The 16,518-nt window shown below is 36.1% G+C and overlaps 3 protein-coding genes across 4 annotated transcripts; 2 read left to right on the forward strand and 1 right to left on the reverse strand.

Annotated features, from left to right (window-relative positions):
- The first annotated feature begins 222 nt into the window (after positions 1-222).
- On the forward strand, positions 223-3,633 carry LOC137731409 (transmembrane emp24 domain-containing protein p24beta3). The gene is made up of 4 exons (XM_068470517.2): positions 223-527; positions 2,137-2,323; positions 2,567-2,674; positions 3,383-3,633. The coding sequence occupies exons 1-4, from the start codon at positions 321-323 to the stop codon at positions 3,514-3,516; spliced, it is 636 nt and encodes a 211-aa protein (XP_068326618.2). The 5' UTR covers positions 223-320; the 3' UTR covers positions 3,517-3,633.
- Positions 3,634-5,326: 1,693 nt separating this feature from the next.
- Positions 5,327-7,928, forward strand: LOC137730801 (stem-specific protein TSJT1). The gene is made up of 4 exons (XM_068469774.2): positions 5,327-5,667; positions 6,648-6,888; positions 7,025-7,145; positions 7,477-7,928. Exons 1-4 carry the CDS (start codon positions 5,468-5,470, stop codon positions 7,665-7,667), a joined length of 753 nt encoding a protein of 250 aa, XP_068325875.2. The 5' UTR covers positions 5,327-5,467; the 3' UTR covers positions 7,668-7,928.
- Positions 7,929-7,955: 27 nt separating this feature from the next.
- Positions 7,956-11,475, reverse strand: DMC1 (DNA repair (Rad51) family protein). 2 transcript variants are annotated; one of them, XM_088687938.1, is made up of 15 exons: positions 11,341-11,475; positions 11,153-11,238; positions 10,680-10,771; positions 10,528-10,599; positions 10,357-10,395; positions 10,142-10,199; positions 10,007-10,052; positions 9,812-9,857; positions 9,354-9,415; positions 9,145-9,211; positions 8,960-9,052; positions 8,809-8,877; positions 8,652-8,730; positions 8,391-8,557; positions 7,956-8,252 (listed from the first exon to the last, which is right to left on the reverse strand). In XM_088687938.1, exons 1-15 carry the CDS (start codon positions 11,355-11,357, stop codon positions 8,208-8,210), a joined length of 1,038 nt encoding a protein of 345 aa, XP_088544064.1. In that variant the 5' UTR covers positions 11,358-11,475; the 3' UTR covers positions 7,956-8,207. The 2 variants fall into 2 exon arrangements, with proteins under 2 accessions (XP_088544064.1, XP_068325872.1); XM_068469771.2 differs by having other exon boundaries at positions 8,109-8,557.
- Positions 11,476-16,518: the final 5,043 nt, after the last annotated feature.

Below are 16,518 nucleotides of genomic sequence, written 5' to 3' on the forward strand. Positions count from 1 at the left end.
TTCAAAACTCGACTCAAACTTGGGTTGGGTTCGACTAAGTTCGAGTTAGCCCGTATATGCAGACGACGTACAGCATGTTAACTGGCCCCAAACTTAGGCGTATCACACGATGAAAATCCCCTAGGCCCAATGATACTAAGTTGACCCAGCTGCTTACGTGGCCCGAGCGACGTGTCAAGGACATATAGCCAATCGCCACGTATTAATCTCCGTTTTCACCGTCCCTCTTTCTTCTTCTCCGTCGTCTTCTTCTTCTTCAACTTCAAGCTGTCGTCATCGAGTTTGAATCTCTCAGACCCCAAAACTGAAAAGACAAAAAAATGGAGGGAAGCGCGAAGGGTTTGATGCTGATTGGTCTTCTTCTCATGAGTTTCTTCGGAAAGATCGCATCGCTATCGGTGACAGTGAACGATGTCGAATGCTTGTACGAGTATGTGCTCTACGAAGGCGACACCGTTTCGGGCAACTTCGTGGTCGTCGATCACGATATTTTCTGGGGCGCGGATCATCCTGGCCTCGACTTAATCGTGAGTTCTGTTTTTATGTTTTCACGTTTTATCCCCAAACCGCAATCGCATCGAAATTTTGCCAAATTGGGTTTTAGGGTTTATGCAGGGGACAAATTTTGGAGGGTTTTGTGAGTTGTGGAATGGATCTGCTTATAGATTGTAGATTTTAAATTGGTTGGTATTAAAATTTGTTAGAATTTTTTGAAGATATCGATTTTTAAACTAAAATTGGTAATTGAAGCTGCAATCTTGATGCTTGTAAGTCAAAGCCAGTTCTGAAGACTATTTGATATTCTTAGTTTATTGGTTTCGAAAATTCAAACCCCCGAATCGAAAATATTGATAACTGATAAGATTATAAAGCAAAGGTGTGCTCTTTTTCAAGTGTTTGTAGCAGCATCAAGGAAGTAGAAATAGTTCGAGTAGGTGGGAACTGATGAGAACCCAGGGAAGGTCTTGGAGAAATTGTCAAAAATAGAGCTACATTGGCTGTCTGAATATCCCGCTAGAGTCTCTGCTTCAAAAAGAATAGAAGTAGTGGATCGTAATGGTGACGGTCACCAATCCTTACAGGTGTGCTTAGTAGGGAGAACCCGTTTCAGATAGTCATGCCTCTGTCCATCTTGCACAAATTTTTTAAACAACCTTGTCTGTGATTTTAGTAAAACTACTGCTCAAGATTTCCACTTTGTTTCCTTCCTGGATTAATATTATTCTGTGGTAATTCATAAATTAGGTAAGTTAAAATTCAGTTTGGTTGTGTCATTCAAGTTGAAATTCATGTTAAATTTTATTATCCGAACCTTCAAAGTATTGCTAGATTTATTTCAATAATACTACTGCATTAGACATATGCTTGAGATGCTTTGTCTTATAACTTTTAGTTTAGATGTGGAGTGTAGGGGTTTGAACCATTGGGATACTGAATGCATATAGTACTTGGTAAATAGATTATGACAATGTGCATTAGGAACCAAAATGTGGTGTTATATGAAAATATCATTTATCTAATTTTATAAGAATTATTAGTTTTCAGCTGCAAATAATTTGGATCTTATTACGTTTCACTGTTGGGTATGTTTATATCCACCCAGTTTTTCCATGGCAGCAATTTAAGTTCTTGCTTAAATAAAGGATTTTGACATTGGATAATTGGACCAAAAAGGGGTGAGGTTCTTGTTTGTAAGAACTAAGAACTCAAAAGAGTCGGTTCATTACATACCTATTCTCTACTTTGTAGCTTGGGCACTATGACTTCTGTTTTCTCTAGCTTGGTATTGGTTGGTACTTGGGTATTGCATAAGAGTGTAGGAAATGGTATCTGGCTAGATTGGAGTTTAGCGAGCAGATTGTTCATGATTTTTGGTCTTTGGAAGGCAGTTTCGATATTTGTTTCATAGAGTTGGTGGGTTGAGAGGGATCACCAAGCATTTGAAGGCATGCAACTCTCTTTCTGTAAATGGACCAAGAAGGATTATCTATCTTTCCTTCCTCTTCTAGAGATTTTGTTTTCTTAACATCCTTGATTTTTGTTATTGTATGCTTCTTGTCTGCATTGGCTGCACTTATTCTTTCAAATAAACTTTTACTTGATGAAAAAAATTCCTAATGGTTGTATTTTGTGCAGGTGACATCTCCTGGTGGTAATACGGTGCACACTTCGAAGGGAACATCTGGGGATAAGTTTGAGTTTAAAGCCCCAAGAAGTGGGATGTACAAATTTTGTTTCCACAATCCTTACTCAACACCAGAGACTGTTTCCTTTAACATTCATGTTGGACATATTCCCAACGAGCACAATATTGCAAAAGATGGTTTGTGAAATTCTCTGTCAATATGTTTTCATTGTGTTATTTTCTTTTCAAGTTTCGATCTGCAATTTGAAGTAATTGTTGTCCTGAATGGCCAAAAGGAAAACACTTTTCCCCTTTGACTGTCAACTACTATGAATTGCTTGCTGAAGTATGTTAGTCTCAGTAACACATATGAGACTGATTTCAGTTTTATCTCTGCCCCCCTTAGATTTTCTTTAACCTTTAGATGTTTGTTTGTTGCAGAGCATCTAGACCCTATAAATGTTAAAATTGCTGAGCTTAGAGAGGCGTTGGAATCAGTTACATTAGAGCAGAAGTACTTGAAAGCACGTGATGTTCGACATCGTCATAGTAAGTTTTGGTCTGTCTTTACCAAGAAAATTGTCAATGTTGCAGTCATGCTATATCATTATAGTGTACTGCAATTAGATCTATGCCCTATTTGTTAACAGGACCCTTGCTCCCCACTTTGTGTGAGCGTATGGGAATTTCTTGAATTTTAATCCCTATATGTCCTCATTACCATTTGTATCTGTGTTTACAATATCTTCTGTTTGATTTGTTTATTATTCCCTTTGCAATTCTATACTCACATGTTATGATGCTAATGGTAATACTTAGTTATGCTTTGATAAAACTGAAAATATATCTTTGCTGATAACTATCTACTAAATGTGCAGTACTGTACAACCCGCGTTTAGCTAACTTTTCAAATATTAGTTCATTAGATCAAAATTTTCGACAGCTTATTTTAGTTATTAACTGAAATGGTGATAAAACATTGACTCATGTGCAAGTGTTAAAATTAATGCTAGACCGATGTGGACTACTTGGTTACTTTTGTGATACTCCAATGTTGTTGATTGTGTGCATATGTTATGAAGTCAAGAACTCTCATGACAACCATTTTTCAGTGGCTACCCACAGATAATTAACCTGCTTCTTGTTAGCTCATGCCAGTACTAAGTAACGAAATAATGCGGTGGATAATACATCCATGTTTTAGGACCTGGTAACATGTTATGATTCTGATGACATACTTTTTTGTGACTGCCACAGCAAACGAGAGCACAAGGAGACGGGTTGTGTTGTATACAGTGGCAGAGTATCTTGCGCTGGCTGCTGCGAGTGCTTTACAAGTCGTATACATTCGCAAACTTTTCAGCAAATCGGTTGCATACAATCGGGTTTGAGCTGCTTGGGTCGTGTTATTGTGTATTTTAACAACAGGATGAGCCTTATAGATTATTTCAGATACGTCTTTTGTGTAACAAGTTATGAAAAGTTAATACTATTTTGGTTGACTGGCACTTTGAAATGTCATGGAGCTTCTTATTCTTTTGCCATAAAAAAGGGAAATGAGCTTCTTAATGCATGCAACAGAATTTCCCAGAATAACACTTGCGCAAATGTTCCAAAAATAAATCAAAAATTGTTATTAGCACTCTAAAAATCTCATTATGTAATTCAAATTTTTTATAATTAGAAAGAAAAATACACTTGTAAGGAGTGCATACCAGTGACAGTTTCCAAAAAAATTAGATCTAAAATCAATACCAAACATACCCTAAGCTATCATTGCATGTGGTTAGTTTTAACTAGATATTGAACTTATTACAAATATGACATAGTTTTAACTAGATATTGGATTTATTACAAATACGACATAACTAGTTCTAACTAGATTTTTTTTTTTTTATTTGAACAAGCGATATTATTTACACTAAGAGGTAGGAGAGTGAGCTGAGTTTTACAATGGACTAGCAATAATGTAATTCAAATTCATTTTTTAGGAGAATCGAACTTACAACCTCTTATTTACAAGCAAAATCTAAATTTCTTTTCCTTTCCTCACAAGGAAAATCCAGATTTAGAAAAAGGTTATAAATCTCATTCCTCTTTTTTTTTCTTTTTCTTTTTTTTTTTTGTGACTCTAATTATTGGAAAAAAATCCACCCCTAATACATTTTTTTTTTTAAAAAAAAAAGATATGTAGCAATTTTATTCATAGATCAGGGAAGCACACAATAAAAAAAAAGAGGGTGTCCCGAATTGAATCTAGAGGCTCCATCGAAACCAGTTCGAACATTTTAATGTTTGTGCTACGCATAACTATGCCAAATAAAATTTATCTTTAAAATTAAAGTAGTGCTCGAAAGGTTATATTTGTATATTGATTGATATCACGAATAATGCATACATGCATACTATTGAAAAAAATAAAATAATAATATAATTTGTGTTGTAAAATTAATTCTGAGAGTAGGTGATACTTGATACAAAGAGGAACAACATACCGAGAAAGAATTATTCAGGTGTACGAGAATTGTATGTTCACTCTTTAATTTTATATTTTTATTTATACTAATTATGATCAGCCTTTTTACCTTATAAGTAACCAAATCTATGAGAATTTGATCTCCAAATTCTATTGACATTCTTCGTCAAATTCACACAATTATATTTTTAATAAACACACTAATTGCACTGGTATGCTTAATATAGATATGCGTGTGTGTATTTAATACAAGTAATTATTTGATATGACAAGTAATACTCCAGGAGATCTTTCCTTTTTAGTGAAAAATAGTCAACTCAACTTAAATGCATTTAACCCAAATTCCGAGATGTTGAGTTTGCTTGTCGCGATAAATAAGGTGAAATTTTTCGTAATCTTTCCGAATTTTAAAGAGACGAATTATCGTTGCTTGTCAACAGTCATCTTTTTTAAAAGAAAATTAAAAATTAGTGTTCATGAACATTGATATGTAGCAACTAAAATATTACAACTTAAAAGAACAAAGAAAGAGTATTATTATCACAAAACCTGTGTGACACTAATTATTGCAGAAATTTACTCGTAAATGTAATTGTAACCAATTTTTCCCCGTTTTGGCAAAACCATTTACAGTTAATAGCAAAGATATTTACTGGCAAGATAGGAACAAATGGTTGTAATTTGTACAAAGTAGTAAAGGCAATATTGGAACACCAAAAGTCCTTTCTAAAGCTTATAATATTAATCCGTGATTACCCATGGAAGACAAATTTTAGATCATACATCCAACTCTCTCTCTCTCTCTGCTTTTATCCGCCATTTCTTTGTGTGTGTTTGACTCATCGATAAACTAAGCGATCCAGAAAATGTTGGCTGTGTTCGACAAGTCGGTCGCCAAATGCCCGGAGGCGCTGCAGAGCCCTCGGTCCGGATCAGCCTCCGCCCTGAAAGATGGGTTTCTGGCGCAGCAGTTTGCTTCTGTGCATCCTTCCTCCGTCACTGTCAATCTTGGCGCTTCTGGTCTAATCGCCTACTCTCTCGACAGACAGAACCCTCTTCTTCCAAGGTACAATATCATTGAAAGATCATCTCTCTTTTTGGGAAAATCAGTGAAATGGATAATACCCTTTAAAGAAAACAACAAATTAAGACTGCCCATTTCTTTGTATTTGTAGTTTTTGGTTGATCCGAACTCGATGATTCCTGGGTCGTTTTTTTTTTTTTTTTTTTTTTTTTTGTTAAAATAAACAAAATGGAAGATACCCTTTAAAGAAAACAAGAAATTATGATTGCCCATTTCTTTGTTTTCTGTCGTTTTTGTAGTTTTTGGTCGATCTGAGCTTTTGGATTCGCGGGTCGTTGGCTTTTTCTGTGTTTGTGTTTGTGTTTGTTGATCTTAGTTTTGGTACAGATTGATCTCAGTTTTTTGACGATCGGAGAACGTTGGTTTGGATTAAATCTGTTCCAGAGTGTTTTCATGGAGTTTGACAAAAAAAAAAAAAAAATTCTGTTTGATCATATGTATTTAGGCCTTATTTGTAAGAAATCGTGAGTTTGGCCATTCAATTTAATTTGTTTATCTGCTTTTATTATTTTTTGAATCTTGTAAAGGGCTTATAAAGCATGATCTGCATAAATTTGGTGATGTAGTTTTACCTCCTGTAAATTCTTTGTTTTTCTTGATAAGGACAAAGAACATATGGTTTGTTTGGTGGAGATTTGGAACAAAAAAACAGTTTAACTCTTTGGCAATATCCTCCTACTAATTTAAGTATAATTTCATACATTAATTGGACTTAGATCATAGCTTTATTGCTTTTCAATCATTTGAATGCCATTTTTTTTTTATTTGTTTTGTAGTACAGAAGATTGATTCTTATGATTTTGTTGTGGTTAATGATCAGTAGCTTTGGAATTGCATTGAGAAATTAACTCCGACTTTGTTCTCGTATCAATTTTCTCTCCAAAAAAAAAACAACAACAGAAGGAACCAAATTTTCTGTTGCATTTAATGTTAGACATATTCATTCATTGTATGTTGGTTAGGTTGTTTGCAGTTGTGGACGACATTTTCTGCCTGTTCCAAGGCCACATCGAGAATGTTGCTCTTCTTAAGCAACAATATGGATTGAACAAGACAGCCAATGAGGTGATCATTGTTATTGAAGCTTTCAGGACTCTGAGAGACCGAGGTCCTTATCCTGCCGACCAGGTTGTGAGAGATATCCAAGGGAAGTTTGCATTTGTTCTCTTTGACAGTGCTTCCAAAGCCACTTTTATAGCTACTGTAAGTAAACCTCCTTCCGTAGAATGTGTCCTCAATCGTCGCTTGCCCTTCCTTTTTAACTTTCAAGTTCTAGTGATCTCTTTCTTTCCACTGGTCATTTGGTTTTGTAGTTGAGCCGACCCCTTTTCTTGTGCAGGATCCTGATGGGAATGTTCCGTTCTTCTGGGGAACTGATTCTGAAGGCCATCTTGTTCTTTCAGAGGATTCAGAAGTTGTGAAGAAGGGCTGCGGGAATTCTTTTGCACCATTTCCTAAAGGTATATATAACTATAACCAAATGTATTAGGCCTGATAGAACAAAATGTGTAGCATTTTCGTTGAGTCCTTTCCGCGTTGTATAATGTATCAGCTATATCTCAATCGTGGAAGAATATGATGCCACAAATGTAGTATGGAATCCATAGTTTTGTGCATCGGAATTTGGAATTGATTCACATGTAAACATGTAACGGATCTCTCATCTTGCTCATTGGGGTAATCTAGGTCTTTTGTCTGCTTACCTTTCTTGTTTCACATGGCATTGCTTTCCTTTGAATCCTCGGTATGAGTGGTAGACTGCTAATAACTATGTGGGTACTGTTCTCTCAGGTTGTTTTTTCACTTCCTCTGGAGGCTTGAGGAGTTATGAGCATCCCCACAATGAGTTGAAGGCGGTGCCACGTGTGGATAGCTCGGGTGAAATGTGCGGTGCAAATTTCAAGGTCGATGCTGATACTAAGAAGGAATCGAGTGGCATCCCAAGAGTCGGGAGTGCTGCCAACTGGTCGTCAAATTACTAAGTTCGTAACTATTTTCACTGAGAAGGCTATTACGTAGGCCTCGAATTAGTTCTGAGCCGACTTTTCTCCATCCTTTTTCCGTATTGATGACTCCGTTTGGCTTAATATGGCTTACCAAAGTTTATATGGTTATTGAAAATTTGAAAGACACGATTATGTAATTGCTCACTATCAAAACTATAAGCTGTAACGGCCCTTAGAACCTTCTGGCATAGAACATCAAATAATACTGCGCCCTTGGGGGCTGATCTTTTCCCCGAAGATGCATTCAAGAACCGTGTAATGGAAAGCATGTTAAAGTGAAGTAGATTTTATGATATTCGACTAGTAATGTCTAACATATGTTGTTGCTACAGAACTATGTTTATGCTCAACAAAATTAAGCTATACCTCGGAGCACAGGCAAGAGTGAACATGCATGCTCTCGTGCTCTGACGACTCTTAAGAAAGTTACTTTGCGTATCACTAAAGTTTTGAACCAAATTACAATTATATAGATAGCATCTCCATTGCCTCTTGTGTCGACGAAGGCCGTCAACTTCAGTCCTTTGCATCGGCAATGCCTCCTGCAGTTATCTGGAAAACGTGCATTTCTGTCAAGAATAACAACGAATGAATATAGGCAGTTCCTGCAATTTTTCGTCATCTTGGATTTACGATCATATTCTTGCTATAGATGATGAGGACAATCAGAAAATTCAAAATGTAGACTCTGAAGGATATTGCTTCGGCCTCGGGCAGGTTTGGGGCATCGAACACCTTGCAGACACGCTGTTCACCTTTGCCTTTCCTGAACATCAGCCTGATTGTTGCAGCATGGGCAAGCACATGTCCTCCTGCTGGTTTCTTTGGGTCTGATATGAACACTCCGCCACCAGGGTCGGCTATCACTGCACAATTATATGATTCGCCAGTAAGCCCTGAGCTTTTAATTGATTTCAAAATGATTTGAGCACAGAAAAATCTTCAAAAGTCGGGCGTTACCTTGGTTGGTCATGTAGACAGCAACGTTGAACTCCTCAGCTATCTTTGTTAGTCGGGAAAGCATCTGAGCTAGTTTTTGCTGCATATAAAAGTTTTCTCATGTCAGAACAACACCAAATCTAAATCTAAGACATTGCAGGGAGTCTTTGGAGCAGACCTGGCGGTCTGCAAGCTCTCCTCGTCCTGTAAAGTCAACTCGAAAGAGGGCAATCACCGAATCCACAATCTGAAAAAACATGACGATATGAATCAATATTCCTGGACTGTTGATATTTGTCCATAAAGAGTTTCGGTTAGTGAAGTCTTACCAGAAGTCTGAATGGCTCTTCAGACATTTTTGCAGCCAGACCAAGAAGCAGGTTATACTGATGCTCATATGTATATGCACGAGCATAAATGATCTTTGCAGCAGAAGAAGAAAATGACACGGTTAGTTCCGAAATATAATCGCTCGCAGCTTTAACTGCTGTATATGGAGAAAATGAAAGCTTACATTGTCCAGGACAGCTCCTGGATCCAAGCCAAATCTTTCAGCTATTGGCACAATTCGATCAGGTCGGCTGCAGGTGCATATAGTTAAGAAGACAACAAACTTGAATTGAACTAAAGTGGATTTGTTTAAGCTAATTTTAATTTTGTTCATTTTTTCATCGAAACACGCTGTACGAAATATTACAAGAGATGGACAAACAGAAAGGATACAAGGTTCCTTCAGTATCAATGTAAGCAACTTTTCCATTCCCTCCCTTCATGTTGGTGGGAAGCTGCAAAGTAATAGACAATCTCAGTCAGCAAGGCTTGATGCGTATCTTCTGATATTCGAGTTAAAATTCATATTCCAATACGTGAAATCCTGGCATTACGCTTTAGAAAGTTTTGCATGCAGCAGTTCGAAAACCACAATTATCACTAAACTACACAGCACAGCACGATTATAAACGGATCATGTATAATCCCTTATAGCAAATCAAAGTCTGTCATCTTAGATTCTTAAAACTAATGCAAGAAAATCTGTGAATTGCAGTCGATAGACGCTGACATTTCAAAACTCTAATCAAATCCCAGACTTATTTTCGAGTTCGTAAAAGAACCCGACAGTTCTACACAATGACTAAATGATTTCCCTGTATGATAGGAAATAACTCGGGAGAGAGAGGAACCTGTGTAGAAACGCAGAGAGTATGAGCAAGCTGTGTTTTCCCACACCTGATATCAACATTTTATATGGCAGTAAAGAAGTTCGTGTCAAAATATTAGAATTGCAATTGCAAATGAAAGCTTCCTAGTTTCGATACAAGCAATGGACGGCAATAATGCATCAAAGAAACAGTGCTATATATGACTAATGTCCTCACCGGAATTCTCCAAACGCTTCCGTGATTGACATAGTTTCAACTCCACCTTCATTTTATTTTCACACAAATTACCTCAAACAAACAAGTAATCACAATAAACCATACCAGATTGAATAACTAACAGCGCAAAATTACCGCCTAGGAGTTCATCAAGGGCATGGCTTCCGGTTGTAATCTTAATCACCGACTTTCTCTGTACACAAAAACAAAATTCAACTTCTCAATTTTACATTAGAGCATGACCTCTGCTCTTGATAAATCTGTGCGAGAGAAAAAGGAATTAATCTGACGGCTCAGATCTACTGGATTTGCATAGAGCCAAATCATAACTATAGCAACTGTGAACTTACTTTGATCAGAGCGTCACTTCCAGTAATATATCCAAAGTTCTGTAAAGCAAAAACATAAACGAAAAAAGTACATTACGAAAAACGAAACTAAGGCTAGCAATCGCAGAAATTCAAAGAGAATCACACATGAATGTTTCAAAATATGGAAAATCTTTAGTGCTAAGTGCTAACCACTATCTTTTCAGCGGCTTCGCATATCTTATCAACTTTTGCCTCTGATAATCCTTTGATTCCAGTCAAGTTCTGCCAAACAGAAATCGGAGTAAGGAAAAGGAACTTTAACACGCACAGATTAAGAAATCGGAACTGAAATTCGTTTGTACCTTCTTCGTATGCATCATCAAGCCATTGCAGGTGTAGATCCCTGCATCCTGAAGCTTCTTAATATCTCCGGCATTGATTCCCTGAGCAATCACTGCACAAAACTCGCTTTTGAGGCAAAAATGGCTCCAAATTTATGTCTACTGTGAGAATCGTATGAAACTAATTCTATTTCACCAAGAAATTAAACTTAATTACTTAAAAGAAGTGATGCTCCTAGGATTTGAGGAGTTTTTGAGAGAAATAAAGCAAATCCAACAGAAATTAACAAATGAGAGGCAAAAAGGTGAAATGGAATTCGATAACAGAAACTGATCGAGCTAGAAACAATAAATATTCAAATAAATCGAGAAAATTAGTTTACGATTTCGATTTTCCTAAAATTAAACGAGAACACTGTTGAAACGGTAGAAATCGAGAATTGAAGTACGTAATCGGAAAGTGAACGGAAGAGAAGGTCAGTGAGGAAGCTTACACTTGTCGATCGCTTCGAACAGGTCCTCTTCATCCTCAATGTCTTCGCGCTCGACGAGCTGCAGCTGCTGGCTCTGCTCTTCGGCCCTGAGCATCATCGCAGATAAAGTTAGGCTTCAATTTCAGAGAAGAACACTCGGTGGCTCGAGCTGAAAGGAAGAAAATGGAGCTTTCAAATCTGCGATTTACTTGAGAGTAGCGAGCATCTTTGTTGTGGTTGAACGTTTGAGTGAGTGTTTGGCTTCTGGGAAACGAGAGAGAGGTTTGGATTTTTGAAATGTGGAGGGATGTGAGGGAGGGGCTCTATTTAAAGGGCGGGAAGAAGGGAAGCGAAGAGGCGTCGGTTTTTTTATTTTTAATTTTGGTCTTTATGTTTTGATAACTCATCAATTTAGTCCTTTAGACATTTTTTAAACATAAAATTTGAATTTGAGGGCTTATGTAGCACTTTGACATTTTTTAGAATTTTTTTCTCTACCCGATATGTCAAATTAAACTATTATTTTATTACACTATTTTATTTTAATAATTATATTATATATTTTAATTTTACATATATAAATAATTGATAATAAAAATTATTCGAATTAGACTGCAAATATTCTAAAAGTGAAATCAAAACCCTAAATCTGAAGTCTTTGATTGTTTGATTCACGGGAGGAGAGAAGGAGGGAGAGAGAGCGTGACGTGATGAAGACAGGAGCACAGAGACCGACTGATTCCACAACAATCTCCGGAGTTTTAGGCCTTTGCGGCATCACATTGTTTGAAAACAAAGGAAAGCGGTCAAAGTCTGAGAGGTGTGTCACATCCCGGTCTCCCACCTTGAAGATATTGTCTGCTTTGGCATTCCCTCTGGACTATGTCGCAGCAGAGCTACCGCACGGTTTTGTTCTTGTGGCCGAGTGTTAGTCTGCATACCACATCTCCCACCACAAAAGGCCTCTTCAAAGTTGAAGCACCAGGCATAGATATATAAGGCCCAAAGACCACGCCCTCACGGGCGATGTGGGATACTACAGGTGGGTGGAAATTCTAGGCTTCTAGGAAGAAGACGTTTTGGAAATTGGACAAGATTTAATTTTGAAATTGGATTTGGGTTATTAGGGTTTCTTGATTTTTTTGCACAAGATTAATTTTGACTATGATTTGTCTTTTAGAAAGCGCAGAACACAGAGAAGGAGCTTGATCTCAATCCCTATAGCTATTCTTGATCTTGAGGATGCGAATCGATAAAAAGAAATTCATATTAACCCAGCTACTTTCCTCACCATGTTTTAGATTGAGATCGTGAGGTTGATTTATGGGTTTGGTTAGAAGAAAAGGGAAGAAGAAGGCGAGGAGAATCGAGTAAGAGAGGACATAAAAATAATAATAAAATATTTGAAGCTGCTGTCAAATGTGACAGCAAGCCCTTGCTGCCAATCCTTGTCATCGCCACATAGGAATTGGCATTTCAATTGGAGAATATTATTGTGGTTTTTTTTTTTTTTTACTTTTATAGCCTATGTGGACATTTTGACATCTCATTTGAAGATGCTCTTATAATTCAAACTCGTACTTTTGCCACATCATCATAAGTGGGCCATAATTATGCCACATAAGTAAACTTAACGGTTAACTACAGAATACATAAAAACAAGAGAAGGTGGAGTAAATAGTGAGTTTCCGGGAATAAGGTGGTGACTTTTAAGTTTCAGAGGCAATTGAGAGCGAAATCAAGTTTTAGGGAGTAAAGTAGCTATTTTTGAGTTTCAAAGGGTAAAGTGAGATCAAAATCGAATGTCAGGGAGCAAAATGGCAACTTTTCAATTTTAGATGGCAAAATAAGATCAAAATTAAGTTCTAGAGAGTGTAGCTAAAAAAAAAGTCAAAAAAAAAATCTAGTTTTGATTGAAGTTTTGTAAACATATTATGTGTATTTCTTTAGTTCATTCTTCTACCTTCAACACTTGGAATATAACTGCTCAACTGAAGTTCGACCCGAAAGGTGTGATAGGGCGCTCAAGGGGGCTTCCTCTAGCTAAAACAAAAACAAATTACAAGTTACAATTTTTTTTAAAAACAAAAGTTTGTTTCCTAAGTAGTCGTTGGATAATTATTTCATTTTTTTGTTGAGACCCCTTTTTGTTGTTATTTTTTCTAAAAAAATAAAATTTTGTTTGGTAACTATTTCAGTTTTCAATATTCAGATAAAGAGATTGAAAACTAATTTCTTGATTTTTTAAAATTTGACTTTGAGTTTTCACTATTTTTTTTCATTTTTTTTGAAAACTGATGGCAGTTATAATTTTTTTTTTCTTCAGTTTTCAAAAAAGTTAAAACTGAAAAAACAAAATGATTATCAAACGGCTAAATCAAATGACTAAAAGTTTTAATTTGTTTAAACAGTTTCCTCCTTGCTCATGGTAATTCTACCACTCATTTGAATTGTTTCATTTTGGCATTCCATAGTAGTTCAATTGCATTTGATTTTTATATATATAGAAATCAGACAATCTAAGTTTGATTTCTATAGTACAAATTGATACATTGATGTGAGTTTGATAGATATTTCTCAAAAAGTGAGTCAATAATTGGAGTCACCCTCATAAACTCACGAGTTTGTTGGTATCAAACTCACGAGTTCAATATATTGAACTCAATAATTGGAGTCACCCTCATAAACTCAAAATTTCTAGTTTATTATAGGAGTTTGATTCATATTGTTGTGGAAGTTATTCTCCTCATAAGTGTTTTTGTTAAAATTTCTTCACTATAAACACGTTGAAATTTTTACTAAATCCAAGTGATTTTAAAAAAATACTTATGACTACTTCTTAAAAGATAACTAAAAAGTGCTTACATGGAAAGTTTGCTATGACCCATAAACACTTCTACATTTTTTTTGCAAAACTCAGTTAGAAGCGCAAGCGCTTTTGGTTGTCAGAATCACTAATTCAAAACAATCTCAAGCATACCCCTTTTTGGTTACATGTCACATGCTCCTAGACTACTTTAACCATATTTGTAAAAATATAGGTTCTCCAAACTGGTATCAAACTGTATGGGCAAAGATACTCAAAGAAAATGTCTTAACCATGAATGTAGTTTAGTCGTCTGTATGTCAGAGAAATAGTCAAGCATAGAATGCCTCACTCATCAAGAAGACTAATGAAGCGACCTATTTCAGCAAAAATATCAAAGATACTTTGTTGTTTGAGAATGAGGTTAAATAGTTAGCCACAAACTCAAAGAGAATCCCTATCTATCTAGTCGGTTGAAATTCCTAATGCAATATGATAGCTCCAGCCCAGTCTATCTAGTCGGTCGCCCTCACTGGTTGCTTTTGGAAAATTATAAATATAGTAATTTATAATTAAATATTATTATTAAATATACAATTCTAATTATTATAGGTCGTTGGATTTGGTTGAGATTTAATCTCAATCGTTCATTCATAAATAAAACATCTCGAGTCTGGACCTCCCTTCTTGCTCTATCTCTCTTTTTACTAGTCTTCACTCTTCTCTGACCAAACACAAAACTCTTTCTCAACTCATCTCCTTCTCAGTCATCCCACACCACCCAAATCCATGCCTAAATTGCGACTCCACCACCCATACCAGTCACACACTCTAATTCTCTCTCTCGAAAGTCCAAAATGAACTCAGTCTCTCAGTCTCGGTCTGAGTCTAGACGTCATGGTCATGGAGAGGCATCATTTTACGTTGCATCATAAATGATTTCTAGGGTTTGATTTTTACGATTCAAATTATTTTTATGTGGTTGATTTCTAGGGTTTGTGAAAATTGGGGTTTCTGCAATTTTTTTTGTTTCTGGAATTGGATTTGAATTTGGATTGTCAATTTGAATAACTTGAATTTTTAAGCATGCATGTAAGGGTGGGCAAGGTCTAGTTCACCCCGGTTGAACCCTTACATTGAAACTGGAATAAAAAAGTATCAACAGTTCGGTTCAGTGCGATTCCATTTAAATTTATTAGTATAATCGTACCGTTCTGCTCAAGACGATTTCAATTGGGTTCTTACCAGTTTACAGTTTTAACCAAAATTATATGTATATATTTTCAATTCTTCTACTTCCTTGATTTTTGTGCCCCTAGCTAGTTTAACTCCACCTAGGGATGGGCAAAATGCCCATGGATTTGGATAACCGCGGTTATCCGTCCATTTAAAGTTCACGATTATGGTTATGGGTAACCGTTTAAACGAACGAACGGTTATGGGTATAATCGTTTATCCGTGAAATATAGGGAAATGCATGCTAAAATGTACCTATAACGGTGTTTAATTGTCAGAAAACGAAAATTATGAGAAATTTTTCTTTTGTAATTTCAAGTTGTCAAAAAAAAAAAACATGTAGACGAGTGAAAAATAGGTAAATGAGTAAAAAAAGGATAAACGGGATCAAAAACGGGTAAATGGTTATGGTTAAATGGGTAAACGGTTATGGTTCAATGGGTACACGGTTATGGGTATGGTTAACCATTTATAAACGGTTATGGGTATATGTATAACCGTTTATGCAATTATTCAACGGGTAAACGGTTATGCAGGTATGAACATAAACGATTATAGGTAAATAACCGCGGTTATCCGGTCGCCATAACCGTTGCCCATCCCTAACTCCACCCTTGTACCCAGCTAGACCATGCTATACATACACAAATCTGTGCCAGCAAGAAACATAAATCCAAATAATGACTAACAATACTACTTCCTGCAACACTCTTAAATAAAATAAATTCTAATATTGTTAAACCATAACATCAAGCAAAGCACATAGGGAAGAAAACTTATGTTTGGGGTATCATGAGATGGAGGTTGCGTGTTGGGATAATGGATGAGGAGAAGAACTGAAGAAAAAAAAATGAAAAGAGAAGAACTGAAGAAAAATGGGAAAATGGCGTTGCGCAAAAGAAGAAGAGAGTTTTGTAAATTTCATATGTCAGCTTTAAACATTAGGGGTCTAGGCTTTTAGGCTTGGAATTAATTAAATTTCATATGGGCCTAAATATAAAACGGGCTAAGGTGAGTTTGATATTAAAAAAAAAAAAAAAACGGTTAGGTCCGGTTTTGTAAAAATAAAAATAGGAACCGAAACCGGTTAGAACGGTTTGGTTTAGTTCTTGAACTTATGTTGACATTTTTTTTTTTGTTAATAAAGTTGTCACAGTTTATTTTGTCGCGACTCGATTCGGTTTCGCAATTTCATGATTTTATGTCACCCCTACATGCATGTCAATTAATCTTATCCGAAGAGGAAGGAATCAACCTTATATGTATGGACCTCTCTTTGAAAGGAGGAGAACACCCTTACTTCGTAGTTCATCTATTTTCTGAACGGTATTGAAGTACCGAAATT

Source organism: Pyrus communis, chromosome 16, assembly GCF_041283825.1.
Source record: "Pyrus communis isolate YQ-2024b chromosome 16, ASM4128382v1, whole genome shotgun sequence".
Classification (NCBI taxonomy): Eukaryota; Viridiplantae; Streptophyta; class Magnoliopsida; order Rosales; family Rosaceae; genus Pyrus; species Pyrus communis.

What these genes read in the sequence shown, in the direction of transcription:
- LOC137731409 (XM_068470517.2), top strand. Translation starts at nt 321, where the DNA reads ATGGAGGGAAGCGCGAAGGGTTTGATGCTGATTGGTCTTCTTCTCATG. An exon ending in ATCCTGGCCTCGACTTAATC is followed by an intron (nt 528 to 2,136) that starts GTGAGTTCTGTT and finishes TATTTTGTGCAG; the next exon opens with GTGACATCTCCTGGTGGTAA. An exon ending in GCACAATATTGCAAAAGATG is followed by an intron (nt 2,324 to 2,566) that starts GTTTGTGAAATT and finishes TGTTTGTTGCAG; the next exon opens with AGCATCTAGACCCTATAAAT.
- LOC137730801 (XM_068469774.2), top strand. Translation starts at nt 5,468, where the DNA reads ATGTTGGCTGTGTTCGACAAGTCGGTCGCCAAATGCCCGGAGGCGCTG. An exon ending in CAGAACCCTCTTCTTCCAAG is followed by an intron (nt 5,668 to 6,647) that starts GTACAATATCAT and finishes TATGTTGGTTAG; the next exon opens with GTTGTTTGCAGTTGTGGACG. An exon ending in AAGCCACTTTTATAGCTACT is followed by an intron (nt 6,889 to 7,024) that starts GTAAGTAAACCT and finishes TTTCTTGTGCAG; the next exon opens with GATCCTGATGGGAATGTTCC.
- DMC1 (XM_068469771.2), bottom strand. An exon ending in GAAGTGACGCTCTGATCAAA is followed by an intron (nt 10,200 to 10,356) that starts GTAAGTTCACAG and finishes TTTTGTGTACAG; the next exon opens with AGAAAGTCGGTGATTAAGAT. An exon ending in CAGGAGCTGTCCTGGACAAT is followed by an intron (nt 9,053 to 9,144) that starts GTAAGCTTTCAT and finishes TCTGCTGCAAAG; the next exon opens with ATCATTTATGCTCGTGCATA.